This window comes from Ahaetulla prasina, chromosome 7 (genome assembly GCF_028640845.1).
Source record: "Ahaetulla prasina isolate Xishuangbanna chromosome 7, ASM2864084v1, whole genome shotgun sequence".
Taxonomy (NCBI): Eukaryota; Metazoa; Chordata; class Lepidosauria; order Squamata; family Colubridae; genus Ahaetulla; species Ahaetulla prasina.
The window spans coordinates 82004300-82030126 of record NC_080545.1 but is presented as its reverse complement, the minus strand read 5'-3'; the positions used below and the strand labels follow the sequence as shown (position 1 = coordinate 82030126).

The window sequence follows — 25827 nt, the reverse complement described above, 5'->3', positions numbered from 1 at the left end:
AACTGGTGGCCCACAGGCTGGATGTGTCACGCGCAGGCCACGCCCACCCCAGCTCCGCAAATGGGGAAAACATCGCAAAATATCACGTGACGGCAACGTGATGCCACGAGTTGGACACCCGTGCCTTAAGTTCTAAAATAATCCTGAACATTTCTGATGATGATATTTTGTAGCATCCCCAGCCTTAAGGTTCTCCCAAGCCTGTTACCAGTTCACTGCTATGATGTGAAGTTGTGATGACATCAAAATCGTAACCCATATGTCACATCATGTAAATCACGGGTGTCAAACTCCCCGCGTCACGTTGCCGTCACGTGACATTTCGCGATGTTTTCCCCCTTTGTGGAACTAGGGTGGGTGTGGCCTGCATGTGACGGATCCAGCCTACGGGCCACCAATTTCAGATGTAAATGATTATGATACAATCACCGCTGATGAAAATATGTAAGTTATTTGTGTGCTGATATCAAGACACATTTCATTGTCTCTTTCCCTTGCCCTCTCCCAAAACACTAGACTACCTAATTATGGCTCTATGTAGAATAGCAGGAATTTATAATCTTTTTAACCTTACGGTCCTGGTACTGACTAGTGAGTTGGGCCCTGTATAGATGTTCAAGATTAAACTTTTCTTCCCATCGTTCTTTACCAAGTTCTCCAAGAGCTAGACTTTAACCTCTAGAGGAGAATGTTCGTCGCTCAGGATTGCAATGAAGGGCCCTTGGTGCTCTCTGAGCTTGGTTGTTTTCTTGCAGATGTTTCATTACTTAAACTAGGTAACGTCATCGGTGCACTGGGCTTAGCTAATGAAACATCTGCAAAAAGAACAACCAAGCTCAGAGAGCAACATGGACCCCTCATTTTAACCATTTCTCCCCACAAATCTCCAGAAAGTAGCTTAAAGCCTCTCCTTCCTAAAAGCTTGCTGGTCAGTGATGGGATGTGTAAATGCCAGACAGAGCTAACTTGAGAAGTATTCCTTGAAAGCAAAGGCATTTCTTCCTTGTTTAGCAGTTGAACTGCCCTCTTAGGGAACTACAGCAGTGGTGGGTTTCAGTCGGTTCTGGCCGGTTCGCGTGAACCGGTAGCGGTGACTGCGGGAGGCTCCACCCATCCATCTGGACGTAATGTGCGACTACTGGGCATGCGCAGAAGGCTGTGCACATACGAAAAGATGCTCACATTTGCAAACCAGTAGAGAAGGTAAGTGAATCCCACCTCTGAACTACAGACATAGCTTGCCCCCGCCTTGGGGCAAGAAAGCCATCTCAGACAGAAGTACTCTATGGCAGTAGTCTGTATGGAGCAGTTAATCCTGAAGGAGAGCATCTAATTTTGACAGTGATTGACAGGCTGAGGCAGTGTCTCTAGGTGGCTTAAAAAACAAGTGACTCTGGGGGAGAGAATATGAGAGTTTTATATAATTACAAGTGACACGGAAGATTGGGAGAATGATATTTCTTTCTGCCAATTACACAATACTTGAATTCAGGATCATCTAATTAAGGTGACTGGCAGTAGGTTCAGGAATGACAATGAAAGACAGCTTTTTCAGGCACCATAAAAATAGCTTATGGAAATTCGTAGCCCCAAAGCAGTTGCACAGAAAAAGAAAGTAGTGTAGAAGAAGTTCCAAATCTTTAACCTCTGGAATTTAACCCATTTAAAAGGATCAGGCAGCAGATCCCTTGTAAGCAGGCTGGCAAAATTATATTTATCAAAGCAAGACTAGATCATAGCTAGTACGTTTAACCACGTAAACCATCTGGAGCTGTTTTCAGCTGGGCAATGTACTAAACAAACTAAATATAAACTAAATAACTAAATAAACAAATCTACATCCTTGTAACACTTTATGCAGGTAGTCCTCGATTTACAACAGTTTATTTAGTGACCGTTCAAGGTTACAACGGCACTGAAAAAAGTGACTTGTGACCATTTTTCACAGTTACCTCCTTTGCAGCATCCCCATGGTCATGTGATCAAAATTCAGATGCTGGTTCATACTTATGACCATTGTAGTGTCCCGGGGTCATGTGATCCCCTTTTGCAACCTTCTGACAAGCAAACTCAATGGGGAAACCAAATTCACTTAACAACCGTGTTACTAATTTGACAGCCGCAGTGATTCACTTAACAAGTGTGGCAAGAAAAGTCGTAAAATGGGGCAAAACTCACTTAACAAATTTCTCACTTCTCAAATATAAATTTGGGGCTTAATTGTGGTCGTAAGTCGAAGATTACTTGTACTGATTATATGACCCACTAAAACTACTGTAATCAGCCATTTGGAAATCTATGATGAGGCAAAATGGATTTATATACAAAAAAAGCTACTACAAATGCAGTTGCCCACAACAGTATCTTGACAAACCTAGGTAGCTGTAAACTCGTTGATTTTAATAAGAAAGACAAACACAGACTTCAGAGGATAATTAGAACTGCAGAAAAAACAATTCCTACCAACTTGCCTTCCATTGAGAAACTGTATACTGCACTGAGTCAAAAAGAGGGCTGTGAAAATATCTACAGACCCCTCACATCCTCGACATAAATCATTTCTACTCCTACCTTCAAAACTACACTATAGGGCACTGCATATCAGAACAACTAGACACAAGGACAGTTTTTTCCCAAATGCCATCACTCTGCTTAACAACTAATTCCTACAACACTGTCAAATAATTTACTAAGACTGTATTATTAGTATTCTTCTTCTCTTCCTTACTAGTAACTATCTTTTCCCACTTCTTACTATAACCGTGTTGCTTGTATCTTTCAATTTATATTGTTTTTATTTGTTTCCTAGTACGATTTGATACCTTATTAGCAACCTTGACTATCATTAAGTGTTGTATCTTTTTATTCTTGATAAAAAGGTAAAGGTAAAGGTTCCTCTAGCACATATGTGCTAGTGGTTCCCGACTTTAGGGGGAAGTGCTCATCTCCGTTTCAAAGCCGAAGAGCCAGCCCTGTCCGAAGATACCTCTGTGGTCATGTGGCCGGCATGACTAAACGCCAAAGGCGCATGGAACGCTGTTACCTTCCCACCAAAGGTGGTCCCTTTTTTTCTACTTGCATTTTTACATGCTTTCGAACTGCTAGGTTGGCAGAAGCTAGGACAAGTAACAGGAGTTCACCCCGCTATGCGGCACTAGGGATTCAAACTGCTGAACTGCTGACCTTTCGATCGACGAGCTCAGCATCTTAACCACTGAGCCACCGCTTCCCATATTTTATTTTTGATGAATGTATTTTATTCTCCTTACGTACACTAAGAGCATATACACCAAAGACAAATTCCTTGTGTGTCCAATCATACTGGGCTAATAAAGAATTCTATTCTATTCTATTCTATTCTATTCTATTCTATTCTATTCTATTCTATTCTATTCTACTCTACTCTACTCTACTCTACTCTACTCTACTCTACTCTACTCTACTCTACTCTACTCTACTCCACTCCACTCCACTCCACTCCACTCCACTCCACTCCACTCCACTCCACTCCACTCCACTCCACTCCACTCCACTCCACTCCACTCCATTCTATTCTATGTAATCAGCTTGCTGGCTTTTACTTCAATGGAAGGTCACCTTCAGGGAAAGTGAGATATCAGGCCTTTCCCTCCTGCCCATCCTTCAGTGAGAAATTGTCCAAAAGATGCATTTCTTCATCTCACTATATCTCAGTTTTTAAATTCTCTCCAGGGTTACATGCATGTTTCTTGTTTTATGGTTATGTTTCTGTTTTTATTGTCTGCCAAAGGTATACTCAGAATTATATTTTATTGTATGGTTTTATTGTAACCAGAATCACATTTATGAGATTGATGGCTATACAAACTTGATAAACAAGTAAATAAATAGACAAAGGAGGTCCTCCCAAAAGAGAGAAGGGAAGATCTTTCAGTTCTACTATCTCATTAGGTTGAACCTTTCAGCATCTTTAGTCAGATGACTGAGAATCACTGCATTTGAACAATATGTCTAAATAATTGCACCCTGTCTATTTCCAAATGAAATACGTACATGTAGTCCTCGATTAACCATCGATCATTTAGAGCAGGGGTCTCCAACCTTGACAACTTTAAGACTTATGGACTTCAACTCCCAGAATTCCTCAGCCAGCTTAGCTGGCTGAGGTATTCTGGGAGTTGAAGTCCACAAGTCTTAAAGTTGTCAAGGTTGGAGATCTCTGATTTAGAGATTGATTGAAATTATGACAGGCCTCCCCAAAAAGTATTTACAACCCAGATTCTGAAACACACACACACAACACACACACACACACGGTCACATGATTGTATTCTGGGTGCTTGGCAACTCACCCGCAATTTGCAGCATACTGCAGTCATGTGACTGTAAGTTATGACTTTTTTGCCTGAAACTGGTGTTTTTTCCAATTTCCAGCAAAAAACAACAACCATTCATTGCAGACAACGGGTTTGCTTAATGACCACTGCAAAAGATGTTGTAAAATCAAGTCAGTCATTGGCATGACCTATCATGATAATTTGGGGCTCAATTACAGCCATAAGTAATCGAATATTGTAAGTAAGTACGTAATCTAATATTGAACATCTCTGGATAATGCCACTATTCTCAAATCCTATCCTGATATAAGCAGTTATCCCTTGGAAAGTTGGTACTGCATATAAACAAGTACAGCTGCAGGGCTACAAAAAACCCCAATAATCAAACAAACTTTTCCTAATATAATGAGGACTGAGACTAGCAAGGTGTAAGATCATTATATAAATGGTTACAGAATAGAGCTGGAAGGGAACTTGAAGGTCTACTAAGAGGTGTTTATATAATGGCTGTTTCCAAGTTCTGAACCAGCAAAAGTAGAGCAGAAAACCAATTATCACCACTTGGAACAAAAGAAATTTACCAAGGATTTAAACATAGGCAAACATTATTTGGCTTTGTTGTTGTTCAATGGCTAAATCATATCCAACTCTTTGTGACCCCACAGACAACAGCACACAACCCCACCCCCTCCACTGTCTCCTGGAGTTAGCCCAAATTCATGTTCATTGTGTCGATGACACTATCTAATCATTTCATCCTCTCCCCTTCTCCTTTTGACTTCAATCTTTCCCATCATCAGATCTTTTCCAATGAGTCCTCTCTTCTCATTTGGCGGCCAGAATATTTGAGCTCCAGCTTCAGTACCTATCCTTCCAAATAACAGTCAGGGTTGATGCTTTAGGATTGACTGATTTGACATTTTCCTTGCAGTTCAAGGGACTCTCAAGAGTTTCCTCAGACACCACAGTTCAAAAGCATGCAATTCTTCCGTGCTCAGCCTTCCTTGTGGTCCAACCAGGGGTGAGATTCAGCTGGTTCAGACGAACCGGTAGTTCCGACAATCAGCTGAGAGCAAAACCGGTCTGCCCCGATGATCAGCTGGGCCCACCCGCCTGCCCCTGTGCTATACCAACCTATATTTCCTTTGAAGCCTGGCTGATAAACACGGTAGAGCAGATTACTGTTTTACTCACCAGGGCTGCAGTAAAGTTTTAGAGCTGTTTTCAAATGCACTGTGCGCACGCTCAGTGAACCAATTGGTACACCAGTTGAATCCCAGCACCTGGTCCAACTCTCACAACTGTACATTACCACTGGGAAACTGATAGCTCTGACTATAACCTATGTGGCTACCTTCCTGCAATCTGTCGTAATGAATCATTTGCGTAACCGTGACTTCTTCTACTTTGCAATAAAGCTTTTGGCAAACTGTGCTAAGGGAAGATTCTGCTGCGAGGAGGTTACTGAGCACAGAAGGAACGAAATGGCTAAAGGAAGCTGTGCCGGCATGAAGTCTAATAAACATAGAGATTTTGTTCTGTCTCTATGATTACCAATTGCTATGCCTAAGCAATAGAAATTCTTCAAGATTGATACATTAAATAAAATAGCATGGAATGAAACCCGGCATAGAAATCATCAAATAATGCTCATGAACAGAAAATTAAGAAAAGGGAAATAACACTAAAAGCAAGAGAATCATAATAACTTCTCCAAAATAAATTCTGGGCTGTGTAGTAGAGGGAAAAGAGAAAGAGAAAGAGAAAAGAAAGAGAAAGAAAAAGAAAAAAAAGAGAATAAAAAAGAAAGAGAAAGAGAAAGAAAGAAAGAGAGACAGAGAGAGAAACCTAAATTGGCAAGAGGAAGTAAAATGATAGCAAAAACTTTTTCATTTTGCTTTTATTTATTTTTTCTTACTAGAGCTTTTCTCACAAGTGCAGAGTCTACTTTCTTTTTCCAGATTAACCAAGGGTTGATCCATTGTTTGGGATAGGAACTGACCAACCAGCTTCTAGCCAGGTGCATAACAACATACTGTGACTTCTAAGCAATTTCCTGAGATGCTTTTGAGGAGTAGCAGATAATACAAATGAATTTTGCTGATGCTTTGAAACATGCAATGGTGACCAATAATTATCATCCCCTATTGTGAAATTTGTAATCTCTTGTGTATCACTGGGGAAATATTTCATCTGCCTTGAGAAAGCTGGATCCTAAATGGATTTTCAGATCATTATCCTCATGGACTCAAAAAATGGAAATTTATTTCTTTATAAAAATGCTTAGGATTGTAAAACCTGGGTAGTCGCATAAAAATGGTCTCGCATATATCCCTGCGTAGTTGCTAAAATCTAGTTATATAGCAGTGGTTGTCCAGATATTAGTGGATTTGCAGAGACAGAAATAATTCTATTGTTCTAACATACAAGACCTCTGTTCTGTCTTTTTAAAAATTACAGGAAGTCCTTGACTTATGACCAGTTGCTTAGCCGCTTTACCCCAGGTCAAAAATTTATGGATATTTGCCACATCTTAAAATGTTTTTGCAGAAAACAGACATTTACATCCAGTTTTTGGCATAAATAGCCCATAGTGAACAACTATTTGTTGTTTGTTGAACAACTGCAGCGGTCAATTTATGATTGCAGTAGTAACTTAAGAACTGCCTCAAAAAAAGGTCATAAAATCCAGGTGATCAAATAGGTGATCTGATAAACGACCGGTGGGACTTAGAGCCTTACTGGGCAGACTCCATTATGGTTGCAAGTCAAGGACTATCTGTATGAGGAGGAAGAGGGGGGAGGAGGAATTAGAAGAAGAATTAGAAGAATTAGAAAGAAGAAGAAGAGGAGGAGGAGGAAAAGGAAGAGGAGGAGGAGGAGGAGGAGGAGGAGGAGGAAAAGGAAGAGGAGGAGGAGGAGGAGGAGGAGGAGGAGGAGGAGGAGGAGGAGGAGGAGGAGGAGGAGGCCCGGCGTCTGACCCGGCGCAGAGTTCAACCAGCTCCTTAGTTTTCCGAGGAGATGAAGTGCCGGAAAAGACGCCTAGAGAGTGCCTGGAGATCCAGCCGTCTAGAAGCATTGAGGGAGGCCAAGCGTACTTACGTTTCCTCCCTTATTGCATCGGCAGATAACCGCCCGGCCGCCCTGTTTCGGGTGACCCGCTCTCTCCTGCAGCAGGAGGTGCGGGATGACCCCCTGCAGGGGCGTGCCGAGGATTTTAGTGCGTATCTGCACGATAAAATCGCTCAGCTTCGGGACGGGTTGGATCAAAATTGGGTAGATTCAGGTGAGACGTCGGAGACTCGTCTTGTTGAGACCGTTTGGGATGAGTTTGATCCTGTGGCTCCTGAGGACATGGACAGGTTGCTGGGAAGGCTGAATGCCACCACATGTTTACTGGACCTGTGTCCCTCCTGGTTGGTGCTGGCCACACAGGAGGTGACATGAGGCTGGCTCCAGGGAATTATTAATGCTTCTTTGTTGGAGGGTGTTGTTCCTACCGCCTTGAAAGAGGCGATGGTGAGACCCCTCCTCAAGAAGCCTTTCCTGGATCCAGCTGTTTTAGGAAATTACCATCCCGTCTCCAACCTTCGCTTTGTGGCGAAGGTTGTAGAGAGTGTGGTGGCACGTCAGTTACCCCAGTACCTGGATGAAACTGTCTATCTGGACCCGTTCCAGACTGGCTTTTGACCTGGGTACAGCACAGAGACAGCTTTGGTCGCGTTGGTTGATGATCTCTGGAGGGCTCGGGACAGGGGTTATTCCTCTGCCCTGGTCCTGTTAGATCTCTCAGCGGCTTTTAATACCATTGACCATGGTATCCTGCTGCACCGGTTGGGGAGCTGGGAGTGGGAGGCACCGTTTTCGGTGATTCTCCTCCTATCTCTCTGACCGGTCGCAGACGGTGTTGGCAGGGGGGCAGAGATCGACTGCAAGGTGCCTCATGTGTGGGGTGCCGCAGGGGTCGATTCTCTCGCCTCTCCTGTTCAACATCTATATGAAGCTGCTGGGTGAGATCATCAGTGGTTTTGGGGTGAGTTACCATCTATACGCTGATGATACGCAGCTGTACTTTTCCACCCCAGGCCACCCCAACGAAGCTGTCGAAGCGCTGTCCCGGTGTCTGGAAGCCGTGCGGGTCTGGATGGGGAGAAACAGGCTCAAGCTCAACCCCTCCAAGACGGAGTGGCTGTGGATGCTGGCATCCCGGTACAGTCAGCTGCAACCATGGCTGACTGTCGGGGGCGAGTCATTGGCCCCAATGGAGAGGGTGCGCAACTTAAGCGTTCTCCAGGATGGACGGTTGTCTTTTGAGAACATCTGACGACCGTCTCCAGGAGAGCTTTTTATCAGGTACACCTGATCCGCCAGTTGCGCCCCTTTCTTGACCGGGATTCCTTATGCACAGTCACTCATGCTCTTGTTACCTCTCGCCTGGACTACTGCAATGCCCTCTACATGGGGCTCCCCTTGAAGAGCACCCGGAGGCTCCAGTTGGTTCAGAATGCAGCTGTGCGGGTGATAGAGGGAGCCGCTCGTGGCTCCCATATAACACCACTCCTGCGCAAGCTGCACTGGCTGCCTGTGGTCTTCCGGGTGCACTTCAAGGTGCTGGTTATCACTTTTAAAGCGCTCCATGGCTTAGGACCAGGTTACTTACGGGACCGCCTACTGCCACCGTTTGCCTCCCACCGACCCATGCGCTTTCACAGGGAGGGACTCCTCAGGGTGCCGTCAGCCAAACAATGTCGGCTGGTGGCCCCCAGGGGAAGGGCCTTCTCTCTGGGGGTTCCTACCCTATGGAACGAACTTCCCCCGGGACTTTGACAACTTTCTGACCTTCGGACCTTCCGCCGCGAGCTGAAGACGTACCTATTTTTTCGCGCAGGACTGGCATAGAATTTTTTAGAATTTTATTACTGGGTTTTTAAATTTTAAATGGTTTTATGGTTTTAAATGTATTTTAAATTGGGGCCAATTTGAATAAGTTTTTTAATTATTGTTTTACTTGTATTGTATTCATTCATTGTTGTTTTTACCTGGCTGTGAACCGCCCTGAGTCCTTCGGGAGAAGGGCGGTATAAAAATTAAATTATTATTATTATTATTATTATTATTATTATTATTATTATTATTATTATTATTATTATTATTATGAAGAAGAAGAAGAAGAAGAAGAAGAAGAAGAAGAAGAAGAAGAAGAAGAAGAAGAAGAAGAAGAAGAAGAAGAAGAAGAAGAAGAAGAAGAAGAAGAAGAAGAAGAAGAAGAAGAAGAAGAAATTCTCATTTGCCAAGAGATACATTTTCTTGATAGGGGATTCAAGACACCATTTGTTTGAAAAACATGACAGAATATTTAGCAGTATTCTACATTTTGGAAAGCAGTCATATTTAGTTCTCTCAATGTTCTTATCTTTTTGATTAGAATATGTACCAGAAAGGCCTTCAAAGTTAAAAAAATCACAAGAACTACCTCACTTTACAGATTGGACCTTGTACTTTTTCATATGAGATGTAAATTACAGTACTGAATCCACACCACAATTTTTATAGTTGAAAATTCAGACTCAAATTATCAAATGACAAAGAGTTTCAAACTCCCAGCAGCATGTTAAAAATTAAGGAAGATAGACTTCAAATGATAATTTTAAACAATATAAAAACAGGCAATGACTACAGTTTGAGATAGCATCTGATTTTTTTTGTCAGATCCTACCGCAAATTGCAGCCATTGTTTGCTTTCATTTTAACTCTCCTCTTTAAATAAACTATAAATGAGTAGTTTATTGCTTATTATCAGGGGAGACTGACAACGACAAGAAGTGCCTCTGAATTAGCCTTCTCTTCTAGTTAGCAGTACAATAATATATACATTGCCCCTTCCTAGAAGAAAGTATATTTCTTCCTTTTAAATGAAATGTTCTTCTGTAACATCACCAGGTATCTTGAGCCACTTGTTAAGAAAATATGAATTGGTAAGAATTTTTGAAGCACGTTGCCAAATTGCCAGGATAGTTACACTTTTGTCACTCAATAAAACTGTTACACAACATGAAACATGAGAAAAATAAGTCTTATTATATATTATGAAGCAGGACCGTAGGCTTTCATTAGTAGATCAAATAACCAAAGCTTAATAAGCTCTGGGCAAGAAAATATGAAAGAGAGTCAGTCCTGCCATCTTTAGGATTACATGTCTAGAATTTTATTAACTTGGCAGGGTGTTTTTGGTGGTAGATAAAGAATCCTAGATCAATCAGTTCCTCCTTGGTAAACTGTGTGCATGTTGGTCTTTGTGCACTCACACATTTTCTATATAAACAAACCCTGATAAAACCTATAATATAATTGCTGTGAAGAATATCAAAAGCCACTTCTTTGTGTCTAGTCTTTCTTTTCTATTTTCCTCAACTTTTTTTTTCTTTTCTTGCTTTTTCTTTTTTCTTTCTTATTTTAAATTGGTTAGTTTGATTTTTGTCTTCTCTTTTAAATACACACACATTACATACACACTAAGCCAATAATTACAACCCAAGGCAAGTTCTTTGATTTTATACTGAACTCTTGTCAGAGAAGGGTGCTTTATAGAAAATAATTGTCCATCCAGAAAAGTTCATCTAAATCAGGTTTTTATAAACTGAAAAATCAGATGAGCCATTTGAGAATTAGGGTCCATGTAGCACCTATTGCAGTGAAATCCTGGAGAATATGTTCATCCCAAGCTCAACCTATAGATTATTTTAACACTTGGTGAACCAAGATTGTTTTTTTTAAAAAGAAGATGCAATAGATGTCTATGGAGATTCTCAGCCATCCGGCTTACAAAGGTGCTTTTTTCAAGAGGCAACTGGACTTCATCCAAGAAGCTTCATCCAAGAAGCTTCTTCAGCTCTGACTGGAGGATGGGAAATGGAAAAACAGAGGGTGGGAATACAATAACATCTATCTCCAATCTACAACACAGTCCTTTCAACAGTTCCAAGAAGGCTCCAAACCCATTTGCACCACTCAGGTGACCCTGATGACATAGATCATGGGTGTCAAACTCGCCATGTTACGTTGCCGTCATGTGACGTATTGCGATGTTTTTTCCCTTCACGGAGCTGGGGTGGGCGTGGCCTGCGCGTGACAAATCTGGCCTGCGGGCTGCCAGTTTGACACCCCTGACATAGATAAGCCTCCAGGTGGCCTTAACGACTCGCTAAAAGAATGCCAATGACCAGCTATCTGCAAAGGTTATAAATCCTTCCATTCCCTACCATCCAGTCAGAACTGAAGAAGCTTCTTGGATGAGAAATGAAACGCCTTCAAAGAAAAACAAGAAAATCCAGCTGCCTCTTGAAAAAAAAGCATCTCGGGAACGAGAAGCAATATATGAACAGCTTTGTATGAAATCACCACATAAAACTAAAGAAATTATTACGTTAGCCTGCCACAATTCCTCTGAATATTTTGATTGATCTGGCTGCAGAGGATGAGGGTTCGCAGAACAAAATGTCTCAAATTGGGGAAGGTTTTACTATTTACTCTTTTTGTTTTTTGTTTTTACATCTTGGAACATTTCAGAAGTGGCAGCTTCTGGAGAACCAATGTAATAAAAATCATTATTTCAAAACTTGTGCTTGAGTATTGCACCATAGAAGAATTAAACGTAGGAATATTACCTAGGCATATACAGGATGCGTTCTGCCACAACAAATCCCACCCTGAAGAAGAGGTTGCTAGCAGGTAGGAAGGGGAAAATCAGGAACAACAGCCCAACTAGAATTTCTCTGTGTTCCAGTTTCTGCAACAAAATAATAATTAAAGATACACACATGAAAAAGAATGCCGAAATCAGGCAAGATCAGAGATCCAGTTCCGAGATTACAGTAGTTGCACGTATTCATATGCAAAAATCTGAACCACCACTAGATGGGAGCAAAGAATTTCTGAATCTAGGGGTGGCTCAAATACAGCCCGAATACAGACAGTCCTTGACTTATGACCGGTATTGAGAGCAGAATTTCCATTGCTAAGCAAAGCCAATGTTAATTGTTAAGTAACTCTCTCCCAATCTTTTTTTCTTTTTCTTTTCTTTTTGTAAAGGTTGTTACACAATGTTAGTAAATAAAGTTGTGGTTAAATCTAGCCTCCCTTATTGCTTATCAGAAACCAGCTGCGAAGGTCGCAAATGGCAATCACATTACCCTTGGACCAATGGTGAAATCCAATTTTTTTTATTACCGGTTCTGTGGGCGTGGCTTGGTGGGCATGGTGTGGCTTGGTGGGCGTGGCTTGGTGGGCATGGCAGGGGAAGGATACTGCAAAATCACCATTCCTACTCCACTCCAGGGAAAGGATACTGCAAAATCTCCATTCCCACCCTACTCTGGGGCCAGCCAGAGGTGGTATTTGCTGGTTTTCCGAACTGCTCAAAATTTCCACTATTGGTCCTCCAGAGCCTGTTGGATTTCACCCCTGCCCTGGACACAGCAACTGAGGTAAAATACATATACATGCCGATTGCCAAGTGCCCAAATTTTCATAACCTGAACGTGAGGATGCTTCAACAGTCATAAGTGTGAAAACTGGTCATAAGTCACTTTTTTCAGTGCTGTTGTTAACTTCAAAGGGTCACTAAATAAATGATTGCAAATCAAGAATTACTGTACCTTATGCCTTATGTATATAGAAATTTGTTTCTTGTAAATTACTTGTTTAAAAATAACAATTTAAATGGAAACTAATAAAGGAGAGAAGGAACTTGGAATTAAGGAGAAACTTCCTAACAGTGAAAACGATTAACAGTTTGCTTTCAGAAGTTGTGGGTGCTTCATCACTGGAGGTTTTTAAGAAGAGACTGGACCAGGGGTGAAATGTAAAATTTGTTACTACCAGTTCTGTGGGCGTGGCTTGGTGGGGAGGTAATGTGACTGGGTTTTTTTAATTTTTAAAATCATTTTTTCTACAACCTCTTCGGCTGAAGAGGCTGTAGAAAAAATGCCTTTAAAGGGTTCTGACGATCCGAGCTGAGCCGCGCGATCATCAGAGGCTTTTTTTTTAATTTTAAAAGCATTTTTTCGGCAGAAGAAAAAATGCTTTTAAAAGTCAAAAGAAAAACCTCTAATGATTGCGCAGCTCAGCTGGGCATGGGGGGGGGCAGGGATTTTTGCTACCGGTTCTCCGAACCACCCACCGCCATCACTACCGGATCAGGCGATCTGGTCTGAACCGGGAGCATTTCACCCTTGGACTGGACAGTCACTTATCTAAAATAGTATATGTTCTCCTGCTTGAGCAGGGGGCTGGACTAGAAGACCTCCAAGGTCCCTTCCAGCTCGATTCTGATTCTGAAATATAGTTTTATTTGGTTTGCTTTTATATAGTGCTGCATTTAGTATTCAGTAATTAGCACTCAGATCAGCATAGATTAACTGAAAGGTTAACTTCACACCAACAATTAAGTAAGCAATACCCCAATCAAGAAACTGCCAAAGAGCCATCAGTAAACAGCCCAACCAAAGAATCTTTAAGACCACCTCTATCCACACAGACAGGCAAGACATCAGAATATATACTGACAGCAAACGGCACTCCTTACTAGCACTGATGATGTTACCTAGTTAGGTAATGAAACGTCTGCAAGAAAACAAGCAAGCTCAGAGAGCAGTAACAGTAACAGAGTTGGAAGTGACCTTGGAGGTCATCTAGTCCAACCCCCTGCTCACGCAGGAGACCTGTACTAGGAATTCGAACCACCGAACTGCTGACCTTTCTGATCGACAAGCTTAGTGTCTTAGCCTCTGAGCCAACACCAAGGACCTCTCATTTCAACCCTGAGCTACAAATATTCTCCCTTATTGGCTGTATGTGGTTTTTAAAACAGGAATTCTGAGATTTGAAGCAAAACAGAAGCAAACAAATTGACTACATACTTGTTATTTTGTGTTTACAAGCATTACTGTACTTGATGAAGGACAAAGGTAATTTTGGATGGAATTAGATATCTTCTTCCTACTCTTTTTAATGTTTGACACTTAGATTTGCATCACATCATCAAACTGTAATTTTCAATAGGTGGCTCTCTCTTACTTTGAGTCTAGAACCCAAATTCTGTGCAAAGTAATAGACTGAACCCGGAATATCTCCAGAGAGAGAATACAAACTTTTCTCTAATCACTCTAAGTCAACCTTCCCATTTTAAGATGTATAGATTTCAAGACAGGGGTGAAATCCAGCAGGTTCTGAAAGGTTCTGGAGAACCAGTAGTGGAAATTTTGAGCAGTTCGGAGAACCAGCAAATACCACCTCTGATTGGCCACAGAGTGGGGTGGGAATGGCGGTTTTGCAATATCCTTCCCCTGGAGTGGGGTGGGAATGGACATTTTGCAGTATCCTACCCTTGAGTAGGGTAAGAATGGAGATTTTGCAGTATCCTTCCCCTGCCACACCAAGTCATGCCCACCAAGCCACACCACACCCACCAAGCCACGCTCACAGAACCAGTAGTAAAAAAATTTGGATTTCACCACTGTTTCAAATCCCAGAATTCCACAGGCAGCATTTTCATTTCCAGGAGTTAAAGTCCACACATCTTACAGTAGCCGACTTTGAGAAAAACTATACTATATGAATGGCCTCTTCCTGCTATAGCTCATCAGATGCCACTGAAAGGAACTGAGAAATTCAGCATGCCAAATATTTAGGGAAAAGCAGGAAGGATGGCAATGGAAAAACAGGTAGCAGTATCATTTACCAGATACATTTCAATGATATTCTTCCTTATGTGATACTCAAACTCTATGAAACTCAGGCAATTGTATTTTATCAAATTGTGTTGTATTTTATCCAATCATGTTGATTTTTCTTATCAACACACTCTGAATTGTGGGGATAAATTGCCACAGTCAGAAGAATAAATTAAGTTTGGTTTGCATGTACTGAATTTTACACTTCTCTGATATCATACCCACATAATTTCAAAAAAACCATCTACAAACAATAATATGTTTTCTCCTAAAATTATCCTCCTGTTCATAAAATAAAAGATATAGGAAAAAATGCAATTCAATTGCCCCTGCAGAGAACGGAACTAGAATATTTAGTTGCTGGCTTAAAGATCAATTATCATTGGTAAATTTGCTACAGCAAATCCAAAATTCATACTTTTCAGCCACAGTACTTAACAAGCTGTTCTTGGGATTGATAAGATAAAGATAAAGGTTCCCCTCGCACATACGTGCTAGTCATTGCTGACTCTAGGGGGCGGTGCTCATCTCCATTTCAAAGCCGAAGAGCCAGCGCTGTTCAAAGACGTCTTCGTGGTCATGTGGCTGGCATGACTCAACACACGGAACGCTGTTACCTTCCCACCAAAGGTGGTCCCTATTTTTTCTACTTGCATTTTTATGTCCTTTTGAAACTGCTAGGTTGTCTAAACACCGCTTTCATCGCATCCCAAACAATTTCAAATTTAACCTCCCCGTTATCATTTAATCTCCAACTTTCCTCCAGTTTTTTAAGTATCCATTTTTTATCCTTTTCATTTTTATACAATTTCTCGTCATATCTCCAATAGCTTCTTTTTTTCTCAAAATTAAAATCTAAGTCCACCATAACTTCTGCATGATCAGAATCTTTAAAAATTCCCACATCTACCTTATCCACATTATTCAACAAATCTTTAGAAAGAAAAATATAATCAATTCTAGAATATGTATTATATATCTTAGAAAAAAGTGTATACTCTCTCAATTCCTTTAACCTCTCTCCACATCAACCACGCCATTTGAAGCATCCACATATTTAAAATCCCCATTTTATTTGCTCCTCCACAGCGGGTGGGATTAGTACTATCTATTTTATCTCTGATTAAATTAAAATCCCCAGCCACAATTACTTTCCTACACTTTCATTCTCCAAAATTTTGTTATTTTTTCAAGAAATTCTCTTTGTTTTTCATTCGGTAAATATAAATTAACAAGTGTCACTTTTTCCTCATTAAGATTTCCAACAATTATTACATATCTTCCATCTTCATCCAAAATTACCATATTTTTCAAAGTACACCCTATCTGATATCAGTGTTGCAACTCCTCTAGCTTTTGAAGTTCCAAATGCTTTTTCATATATTTGCATACCTTTTATATACATTCTATTTGAATCTTCAGATTTCTGATGGGTTTCTTGTAAAAATAAAATGTCTGGCAAATCCCTTTTAATCTTAAACTCCAATCTTCTTCTTTTAATCTGGTTCCCTGTACCCTTCACATTCCATGACATTATTTTTATAACTCCCATTTAAAATATAAATTTTTTAATCCTATCCCCGCATCTTCCTTTCTGTGCCCACCACCCAACATTAAACTACCATATTTAACATATAAACAACAATAAGAAAACAGAAAAAAAACAAAAAACAAAACAGACAATAAAGTACAAACAATCTTCTTCCCCCACATCCTCATCGATTTCGCCTCTATAAAGAGAATGGGGGAGAGGGGACGTGCCAATGCCCGGGCCACTTCTTTCGGGCTGTCTATTTAAATTCATCACTCAAAAAAAAAGATAACGATGACCCGCATTCAGCTTCGTATTTTCCAAGACTCTTATCTGCTTCTTCTCTTACTGTATCCTCACGACTCTTCTTCTGTTCAACCAACACAGGTGATATTTCTTTCCTCTTTAACTTTAAGAGTATTAAATTATCAAGTAGGAAATATAAAAATTATATAAAAATATAAATATAAATATAAAAATTATAAAATTAAAATGGAAAGAGATAAAAATCAGATTAAAGAATTGGAAAATCAATTTTTGCTTACTAAAGAAAAAAAAATTCTTCAGGAGCTTAATATGTTAAGAAATAAAATGATAGAAGAAGATACAGAGTTAGTAAAAAGAAATTTGAGATTTTTAAATAGGAATTTTTGAATTTAGTAATAGAAATTCTAAATTATTGGCAAAGATGGCGAAAGATAAAAGAGAAGAGAAATTGGAGTTTTGATAGATGATAGAGGTATAAGATGTTATAAAAATTAGAGAAATGTGAAGTGGTTAGAAATTTTTCAGAATCTATATTCAAAGAAACCAATTAATCGGGAAAATTGCAAAGCTATTTAGAAAAGTATGTGGTGAAAATTGATCAAACATATAAGGAATTGATGGAAGAAGATATAACACAAGATGAGATTAATGGAATAATACAAAATTAAAATTAGGAAAGCTCCAGGTGAGGATGGATTACCTGTTGAGTTTTATAAAGAATTTAAAGAATTAATAATACCAAGATTGCAAAAATTATTTAATGGAATATTACATGGTGGGAAGTACCTTCATGGAATAGAACGGTGATATCCTAATTCCTAAACCAGATAAAGATTTAGAAAGGATTGAGTCCTATCGCCCATTTCTTTAATTAATCAGGATGCAAAGATATTTACTGCTATTATAAGTAATAGATTAAATAGATTTATAGATAGATATATAAGTTATAATCAAGTAGGTTTTGTGAAGGGTAGATACATGAGTGATATTGTTAGAAGAGTATTAAATATTATAGATGTAGCTGAATATAATGGTGATAAAATTGGTATAGTATCATTGGATATTTTAACGCTTTTGATTCTGTACAATGGGAAACAATTAAAGTAATTGTGGAGGCTTTAGGCTTTGGTAATAAGTTTATACATGTTATTTCAAAATTGTACCAAAAGAGCAGTGCAAGAGTGAAGGTGAATGGAATATTAACTGAAGAGATAAAATTAGAAGCTGGTACGAGACAAGGATGTCCCTGTCCCCAACATTATTTTTATTGGCTATGGAAATATTGACAAAATGATAGAAAAGATGAAGAATTAGAAGGATATAAGGGTATAAGATAAATTTGTATGGATGATACTTTAATTATTTTGAAAATGTAGAGAAAGATTTGAAAAGATATATAAGCATTTGATAGAATTTGAGGAAATGACAGGATTGAAAGTAAATTGGTCAAAGTCAGAATTATTGATGGATAGTAATGGTAATGAGTCTGAGAATATGCAAGAGCAATTTGGGATAAGGATTAAAAACACATTGAAATATTTGGGTATAGTGCTTTCACTTAAGGTTAAAGAATTGAAAAAACTTAATTATGATGTGGTGATTAACGAAATTGAGAAGAAGATAGATAAATATAAAATTTTAAAGTTGTCTTGGTTTGGTAGAATTGCAATGTGTAAGATGATGTTGCTGCCCAAGTTCAACTTTTTATTCGAGATGCTACCACTAAATTTGACAGAGAAAGATATTGAAGGATATCAGAAAAACTGGATAAATTTTGCAATGGTGGCAAAAGACCTAGATTAGTGAAGAAAACGTGGTATCAAAATCAAAAGGAAGGTGGATTAGGAATCCCCAAATTATTTAATTATTACTGTGCGTATGGTATCCGGATAGTGGTAAAAATACTTAAAGGTGAAGATAATTATTGGAGAGATTTAGAGTTAAGGGATATAGAAATTTGGATCAAGGTGGTTTTAGATAAAGCAAATTTAAAATGTGTAAGTAGAAGTTATTGGTTAAAGGATTAAGTAAAATGTGGAATAAATTTGTTAAAATTTTAATTCGGATATAATCTTTTGGGGAGACAACTGAATTTGGCCAATTAAAAATAATATAAAACGTAATGAAGTGATTAAAGAGGAAAATATAGAAATTATTAGAGATTGGATAAAAGTTATGGAAATGAAAGGAGGAATAAAGAAATTATTGAAAAATTAGGGTTAAGTTGGTTTGAAAAATACAGATAGAAAATGGACAAAAAACTAAAGGAAAATTATTTAATGGAATATTAACTGAAGAGATAAAATTAGAAGCTGGTACGAGACAAGGATGTCCCTGTCCCCAACATTATTTTTATTGGCTATGGAAATATTGACAAAATGATAGAAAAGATGAAGAATTAGAAGGATATAAGGGTATAAGATAAATTTGTATGGATGATACTTTAATTATTTTGAAAATGTAGAGAAAGATTTGAAAAAGATATATAAGCATTTGATAGAATTTGAGGAAATGACAGGATTGAAAGTAAATTGGTCAAAGTCAGAATTATTGATGGATAGTAATGGTAATGAGTCTGAGAATATGCAAGAGCAATTTGGGATAAGGATTAAAAACACATTGAAATATTTGGGTATAGTGCTTTCACTTAAGGTTAAAGAATTGAAAAAACTTAATTATGATGTGGTGATTAACGAAATTGAGAAGAAGATAGATAAATATAAAATTTTAAAGTTGTCTTGGTTTGGTAGAATTGCAATGTGTAAGATGATGTTGCTGCCCAAGTTCAACTTTTTATTCGAGATGCTACCACTAAATTTGACAGAGAAAGATATTGAAGGATATCAGAAAAAACTGGATAAATTTTGCAATGGTGGCAAAAGACCAAGATTAGTGAAGAAAATGTGGTATCAAAATCAAAAGGAAGGTGGATTAGGAATCCCCAAATTACTTAATTATTACTGTGCGTATGGTATCCGGATAGTGGTAAAAATACTTAAAGGTGAAGATAATTATTGGAGAGATTTAGAGTTAAGGGATATAGAGAAATTTGGATCAAGGTGGTTTTTAGATAAAGCAAATTTAAAATGTGTAAGTAGAAGTTATTGGTTAAAGGGATTAAGTAAAATGTGGAATAAATTTGTTAAAATTTTAATTCCGGATATAATCTTTTTGGGGGAGACAATTGGAATTTGGCCGATTAAAAATAATATAAACGAAATGAAGTGATTAAAGAGGAAAATATAGAAATTATTAGAGATTGGATAAAAGTTATGGGAAATGAAAGGAGGAATAAAGAAATTATTGAAAAATTAGGGTTAAGTTGGTTTGAAAAAATACAGATAGAAAAATGGACAAAAAAACTAAAGGAAAATTATTTAATTATTACTGTGCGTATGGTATCCGGATAGTGGTAAAAATATTAAAGGTGAAGACTATTGGAGAGATTTAGAGTTAAGGGATATAGAAATTTGGATCAAAGTGGTTTTTAGATAAAGCAAATTTAAAATGTGTAAGTAGAAGTTATTGGTTAAAGGGATTAAGTAAAATGTGGAATAAATTTGTTAAAATTTTAATTCCGGATATAATCTTTTTGGGGGAGACAATTGGAATTTGGCCAATTAAAAATAATATAAGCGTAATGAAGTGATTAAAGAGGAAAATATAGAAATTATTAGAGATTGGATAAAAGTTATGGGAAATGAAAGGAGGAATAAAGAAATTATTGAAAAATTAGGGTTAAGTTGGTTTGAAAAAATACAGATAGAAAAATGGACAAAAAAACTAAAGGAAAATTATTCGATAAATAGATGTGAAACTGAATTTGAATATTTAGTATCTCGGATTATGAAAGATGAAATTGGGCTAAAGGGACTCGTTAGTAGGGTTTATAAGATTATAAATTCTGATGAAAAATTACAAAGAGTGATGAGGACAAATTGGGAAAAAGATCTTAATATTGAAATACCAGAGTCAGATTGGAATGTGAATTGGAAGAGTAGAATTATGAGAACTTTATCTATAAGGATTAAAGAGCACAATTATAAAGTTGTTTGGAAATGGTATTTGACTCCAGTAAGATTGTCACAAATGGATAAAAAAACTAGTAAAAAATGTTGGAGATGTGAGATGGAATTGGGGACTTATGAACATATGTGGTATAATTGTGATAAGGTTAAAAAGTTTTGGCAACAATTGGAGAAAATGATATTTGAAATGATGGGGAAAGTAATAACATTGAGAGTGGAAAGTATATTATTGTTGGTAATTAAGGAAATAGAATAAACAAAATATGAAAAGAATTGATTAGAATTATGATTATAATAGGTAGAATTATAATAGCTAGATATTGGAAACTAGATGTGATTTTTAGAATAGAAGAGTGGAATTCTGAAATGTGGAAATTAGCTTTAAATGATAAAATGACATGTGATATTAAAATTAGAAGTGGTGTGTATAAAGAAGATATTTTCTGGAAGACTTGGAAACCATTTGTGGACTTTGCGCTTGGAACATTGGACGCTTCAGTACCTGTACCTCGAGAACGTGGATTTTGGCAATCATGAGGATATATCCGAAGACCCAAATCTTCCTTTTATGTATAGCACAAGGGTGTAATAATGTATTTTTTTTGTTTGTTTGTTGTAAAAAAAGTAATTAAAAAAAAAAAAAAAAAGAAACTGCTAGGTTGGCAGAAGCTGGGACAAGTAACGGGAGCTCATTAGGGATTTGAACCACCGAGCTGTTACTGTAATTGATTATTAGTTCAGGAATTTCTTACGATCAATCGTCTTCTTGAACATTTAGGTCTTCTCTTGAGAACCCCAACACATATTTGATGCCCAATAAAACTAAGATGCGACAAGCATCACTAAGCAGTTTGAAAATGAAACTGTACGGTGTTATTTTTATGAGCATTTTTCAGCCTACAGTGCATTTTATGGTCCTCAAAGTTCCAAGATAAATTGTTCCACACTTCATCATTGGTATACAGTACTAACACTCACAGATCTATTAAATATATACATTAAAAAGCTTAACTGCAACACAAATCTCCAATCTAAATAACAGATATTAGACCAAGAAGTTGAAAGATATACTAGAAGGGCTGGAAAGCACTGTGAAAGCGGTATGTAAGTCTAAGTCGAGGTCGTCCCCAAGGCGCCTCACTTGTGGGGTGCCGCAGGGGTCGATTCTCTCGCCCCTTCTGTTTAACATCTACATGAAACCGCTGGGTGAGATCATCAGTGGTTTCGGTGTGAAGTATCAGCTGTATGCGGATGATACTCAGCTGTACTTTTCTACACCGAACCACTAGCGAAGCTATATCAAGTGCTGTCCCGGTGTCTGGAGGCCGTACGGGGCTGGATGGGGAGAAACAGGCTCAAGCTCAATCCCGCCAAGACAGAGTGGCTGTGGATGCCGGCATCCCGGTACAGTCAGCTAAATCCGTGGCTGAACATCGGTGGCGAGTCATTGGCCCCGATGGAGAGGGTCCGCAACTTAGGCGTCCTCCTGGATGAGCGGCTGTCTCTAGAAGAGCATTTGGCCGTCTCCAGGAGAGCGTTCACCAGGTTCGCCTGACGCCAGTTGCCCCTTTCTGGACGGGATGCCTATCCACGGTTACTCACGCTCGTGACGTCTCGCCTGGATTACTGCAATGCTCTCTACATGGGGCTCCCTTGAGGGCATCCGGAGGCTACAGTTAGTCAGAATGCAGCTGCGGCGGGTGATAGATAGAGCCTCGTGGCTCCCATATGACACCTATCCTGCGCAGACTGCACTGGCTTCCTGTGGCCTTCGGGTGCGCTTCAAGGTTTTGGTGACCACCTTTAAAGCGCTCCATGGCATTGGGCGGGTTATTCTGGGACCGCCTACTGCGACCGAATACCTCCCACCGTCCGTGCGCTCTCACAGAGGGTCTCCTCAGGGTGCCGTCAGCGAGGCAATGTCGGCTGGCGAGGGCCAGGAACCTTCTCTGTGGGGCTCCCACCCTCTGGAACGATCTACCCCGGACTTCGTCAGCTTTGGACCTTGGACCTTCCATGCTTAAAACATACTGATTTAATTGTGCAGGACTGAGCTAGATTTTAAATTTTGGGTTTTAAATTGGGTTTTATTTCTATTTTTAATTGGACGGGCTTTAGAATAAGTTTTTTAAATGTTTTATATTGTATTTATATTCTATTTATCTGTTTTTAGTGCCTGTAAACCGCCCTGAGTCCCTTGGGAGATAGGGCGGTATATAAATACGATTAAATAAATAAATAAATAAATAAATAAGTGTGATTACTATTGCTAAGATAGAATAGAGAGAAACTCCAAAAGGCTTTCTGAGATTTTTCCATCCTACCCTACAACAATAAAAAGAATCCACGCTGCTTGGCCAACCTCAGAGAGCTGACTGAAACAAAGCTTGAAATGAGTTTAGCCCAGGGGTCTCCAAACTTGGCAACTTTTAAGACTTGTGGACTTCAACACCTGTGGTCGGGGGCACCTAGACTCCATTTTCGACTGCAACAGCCTCCTGCAGCCCTCTGCCAGCGAAAACAGGAGGGCAGCATGCTGCCCGAGCTCCGTTTTCACTGGCAGAGGCTCTGCGGGCCAGTCCTTCGCTGTTTCCAGGGCAATCTGCGCTGTTCCCACAGGCCAGTTCTAAGCATCCCATGGGCCAGATCTGGCCCGCCGGCCTTGAATTTGACACCCTTGTTCTAGACTAATCCTTGCTCAAGCAGGAAACTCTATACTATTCCAGAAAAATGGCTGTCCAGTCTCTTCTTAAAAGAGACCAGTGAAAGAGCACCCACAACTTTTGAAGGCAAGATGTTCCACCGGTTGATTGTTCTGTCAGGAAATTTCTCCTTACTTCTAGGTTACTTCTCTGCTTGGTTAATTTCTATCTATTGCCTCTTGTCTTTGGACAATAAGTTGACTACTTCGTCTTTATGGCAGCCTTACTACAAGGCAGATACTTTTATCTATTCAGTGTCAAAACAGCAGTAAATTGTCAACAATTAGGAAAATATTCTATGATATCTCATCAGCTTCTCATCAAAATATACGTTGCATCCATTCATCAGAGCTTTAACTTCATTCTTCGATTGCAGAGTCTCTTTTTTTGTTTTTAGCAGTTCTACAAAGAATCGCTTTGATGTTTGAAACCTTAATCCTTACAGGTTTTAATTATACTTGACAATCTTGCTGAACAAAATGTGAATGATGACATAATAGCCTTATTGAGATAAAACACTGAAGAGACAAGTCTTTTTTCTTAACCATTTTTTTATTTTTTTTATTTGAACCTACATAAAAAAGATAAAGGAAAATTTATTTTATTTTATTTATTTATTTTATTTGATTTTTATACCGCCCTTCTCCCGAAGGACTCAGGGCGGTGTACAGGCATAATAAAACCGACAATACAATATACAGGTTTAAAATACGATTTAAAAAACTTATTAAATTAGCCCAGCAATTAAAATTTACCATACTAAAAAACCCCCTTAAAATTAATAAATTCAACATTTAAAAACCCAATTTAAGCCAGTGCTGAATAAAAGATGAGTCTTGAGTTGAAGAAATGTCCGAAGGTCAGGTATTTGGCGTAGACCCGGGGAAGCTCGTTCCAGAGTGTGGGGCCCCACAGAAGGCCCTTCCTGGGGCCGCCAGCCGACATTGTTTGGCGGGCGGCACCCTGAGAAGTCCCTCTCTATGGGGCGTACGGGTCGGTGGGGCGTGTGGTAACAGCAGGCGGTCCCGTAAGTACCCAGGTCCTAAGCCATGGGCGCTTTAAAGGTCATAACCAACACCTTAAAGTGCACCCGGAAGGCCACAGGCAGCCAGTGCAGTCTGCGCAGGAGCGGTGTTACATGGGAGCTACGCGTGGCTCCTCTATAACCCGCGCAGCTGCATTCTGGACTAACTGAAGCCTCCGGCGCACTTCAAGGGAGCCCCATGTAGAGAGCATTACAGTAATCCAAGCGAGAGGTAGCGGCGCATGAGTGACTGTGCATAAGGCATCCCGATCAAGGAAGGCGCAACTGCGAACCAGGCGAACCTGGTGGAAGGCCCTCCTGGAGACGGCCGTCAAATGATCTTCAAAGCGACAGCCGGTCATCCAGGAGGACACCCAAGTTGCGCACCCTATCCTTTGGGGCCAGTAACTCGCCTCCAACAGCCAGCCGCGGCTGCAGCTGACTGAATCGGTGCCGGCATCCACAGCCACTCCGTCTTGGAGGATTAAGCTTGAGCCTGTTTCTCCCCATCCAGACCCGTACAGCCTCCAAACACCGGGACAGCACTTCAACAACTTCATTGGGGTGGTCCGGGGTGGAAAAATACAGCTGAGTATCGTCAGCGTACTGCTGGTATCTCACCCGAAACCACTGATGATCTCACCCAGCGGCTTCATGTAGATGTTGAACAGCAGGCGAGAGAATCGACCCCTGTGGGACCCCACAAGTGAGGCCCTCGCGGTCGACCTCTGCCCCCTGTCAACACCGTCTGCGACCGGTCGGAGAGATAGGAGGAGAACCACCGATATACGGTGCCTCCACTCCCAATCCTCCAACCGCGCAGCAGGATACCATGATCGATGGTATCGAAGCCGCTGAGAGGTCTAATAGGACCAGGGCAGAGGAATATCCCTGGCCCTGGCCCTCCAGAGATCATCCACCAATGCGACCAAAGCTGTCTCCGTGCTGTATCCGGGTCAGAAGCCGGATTGGAACGGGTCTAGATAGACATCTTCATCCAGGTGTTGGGGCAGCTGTCGCGCCACGGCACTCTCTACAACCTTCGCAACAAAGCGAAGGTTGGAGACTGGACGATAATTACCCAAAATAGCTGGGTCCAATGAGGGCTTCTTAAGGAGGGTCTCACCACCGCCTCTTTCAAGGCGGCAGGAAAACCCCATCCAACAAAGCGTTGATAATCCTCTGGAGCCAGCCTCGTGTCACCGCCTGAGTGGCCAGTACCAGCCAGG

General features: G+C 39.9%; 1 protein-coding gene across 5 annotated transcripts in view; it reads right to left on the bottom strand.

Annotated features, from left to right (window-relative positions):
- Positions 1-25827, bottom strand: part of TMTC1 (transmembrane O-mannosyltransferase targeting cadherins 1) — a 210275-nt gene that overhangs the window by 91517 nt on the left and 92931 nt on the right. For all 5 annotated transcript variants that reach the window (XM_058191782.1, XM_058191784.1, XM_058191783.1 and 2 more), the window contains exon 9: positions 11981-12102. In XM_058191782.1, the coding sequence (XP_058047765.1) occupies positions 11981-12102 (122 nt within the window). The remainder of the gene's footprint in view (positions 1-11980; positions 12103-25827) is intronic.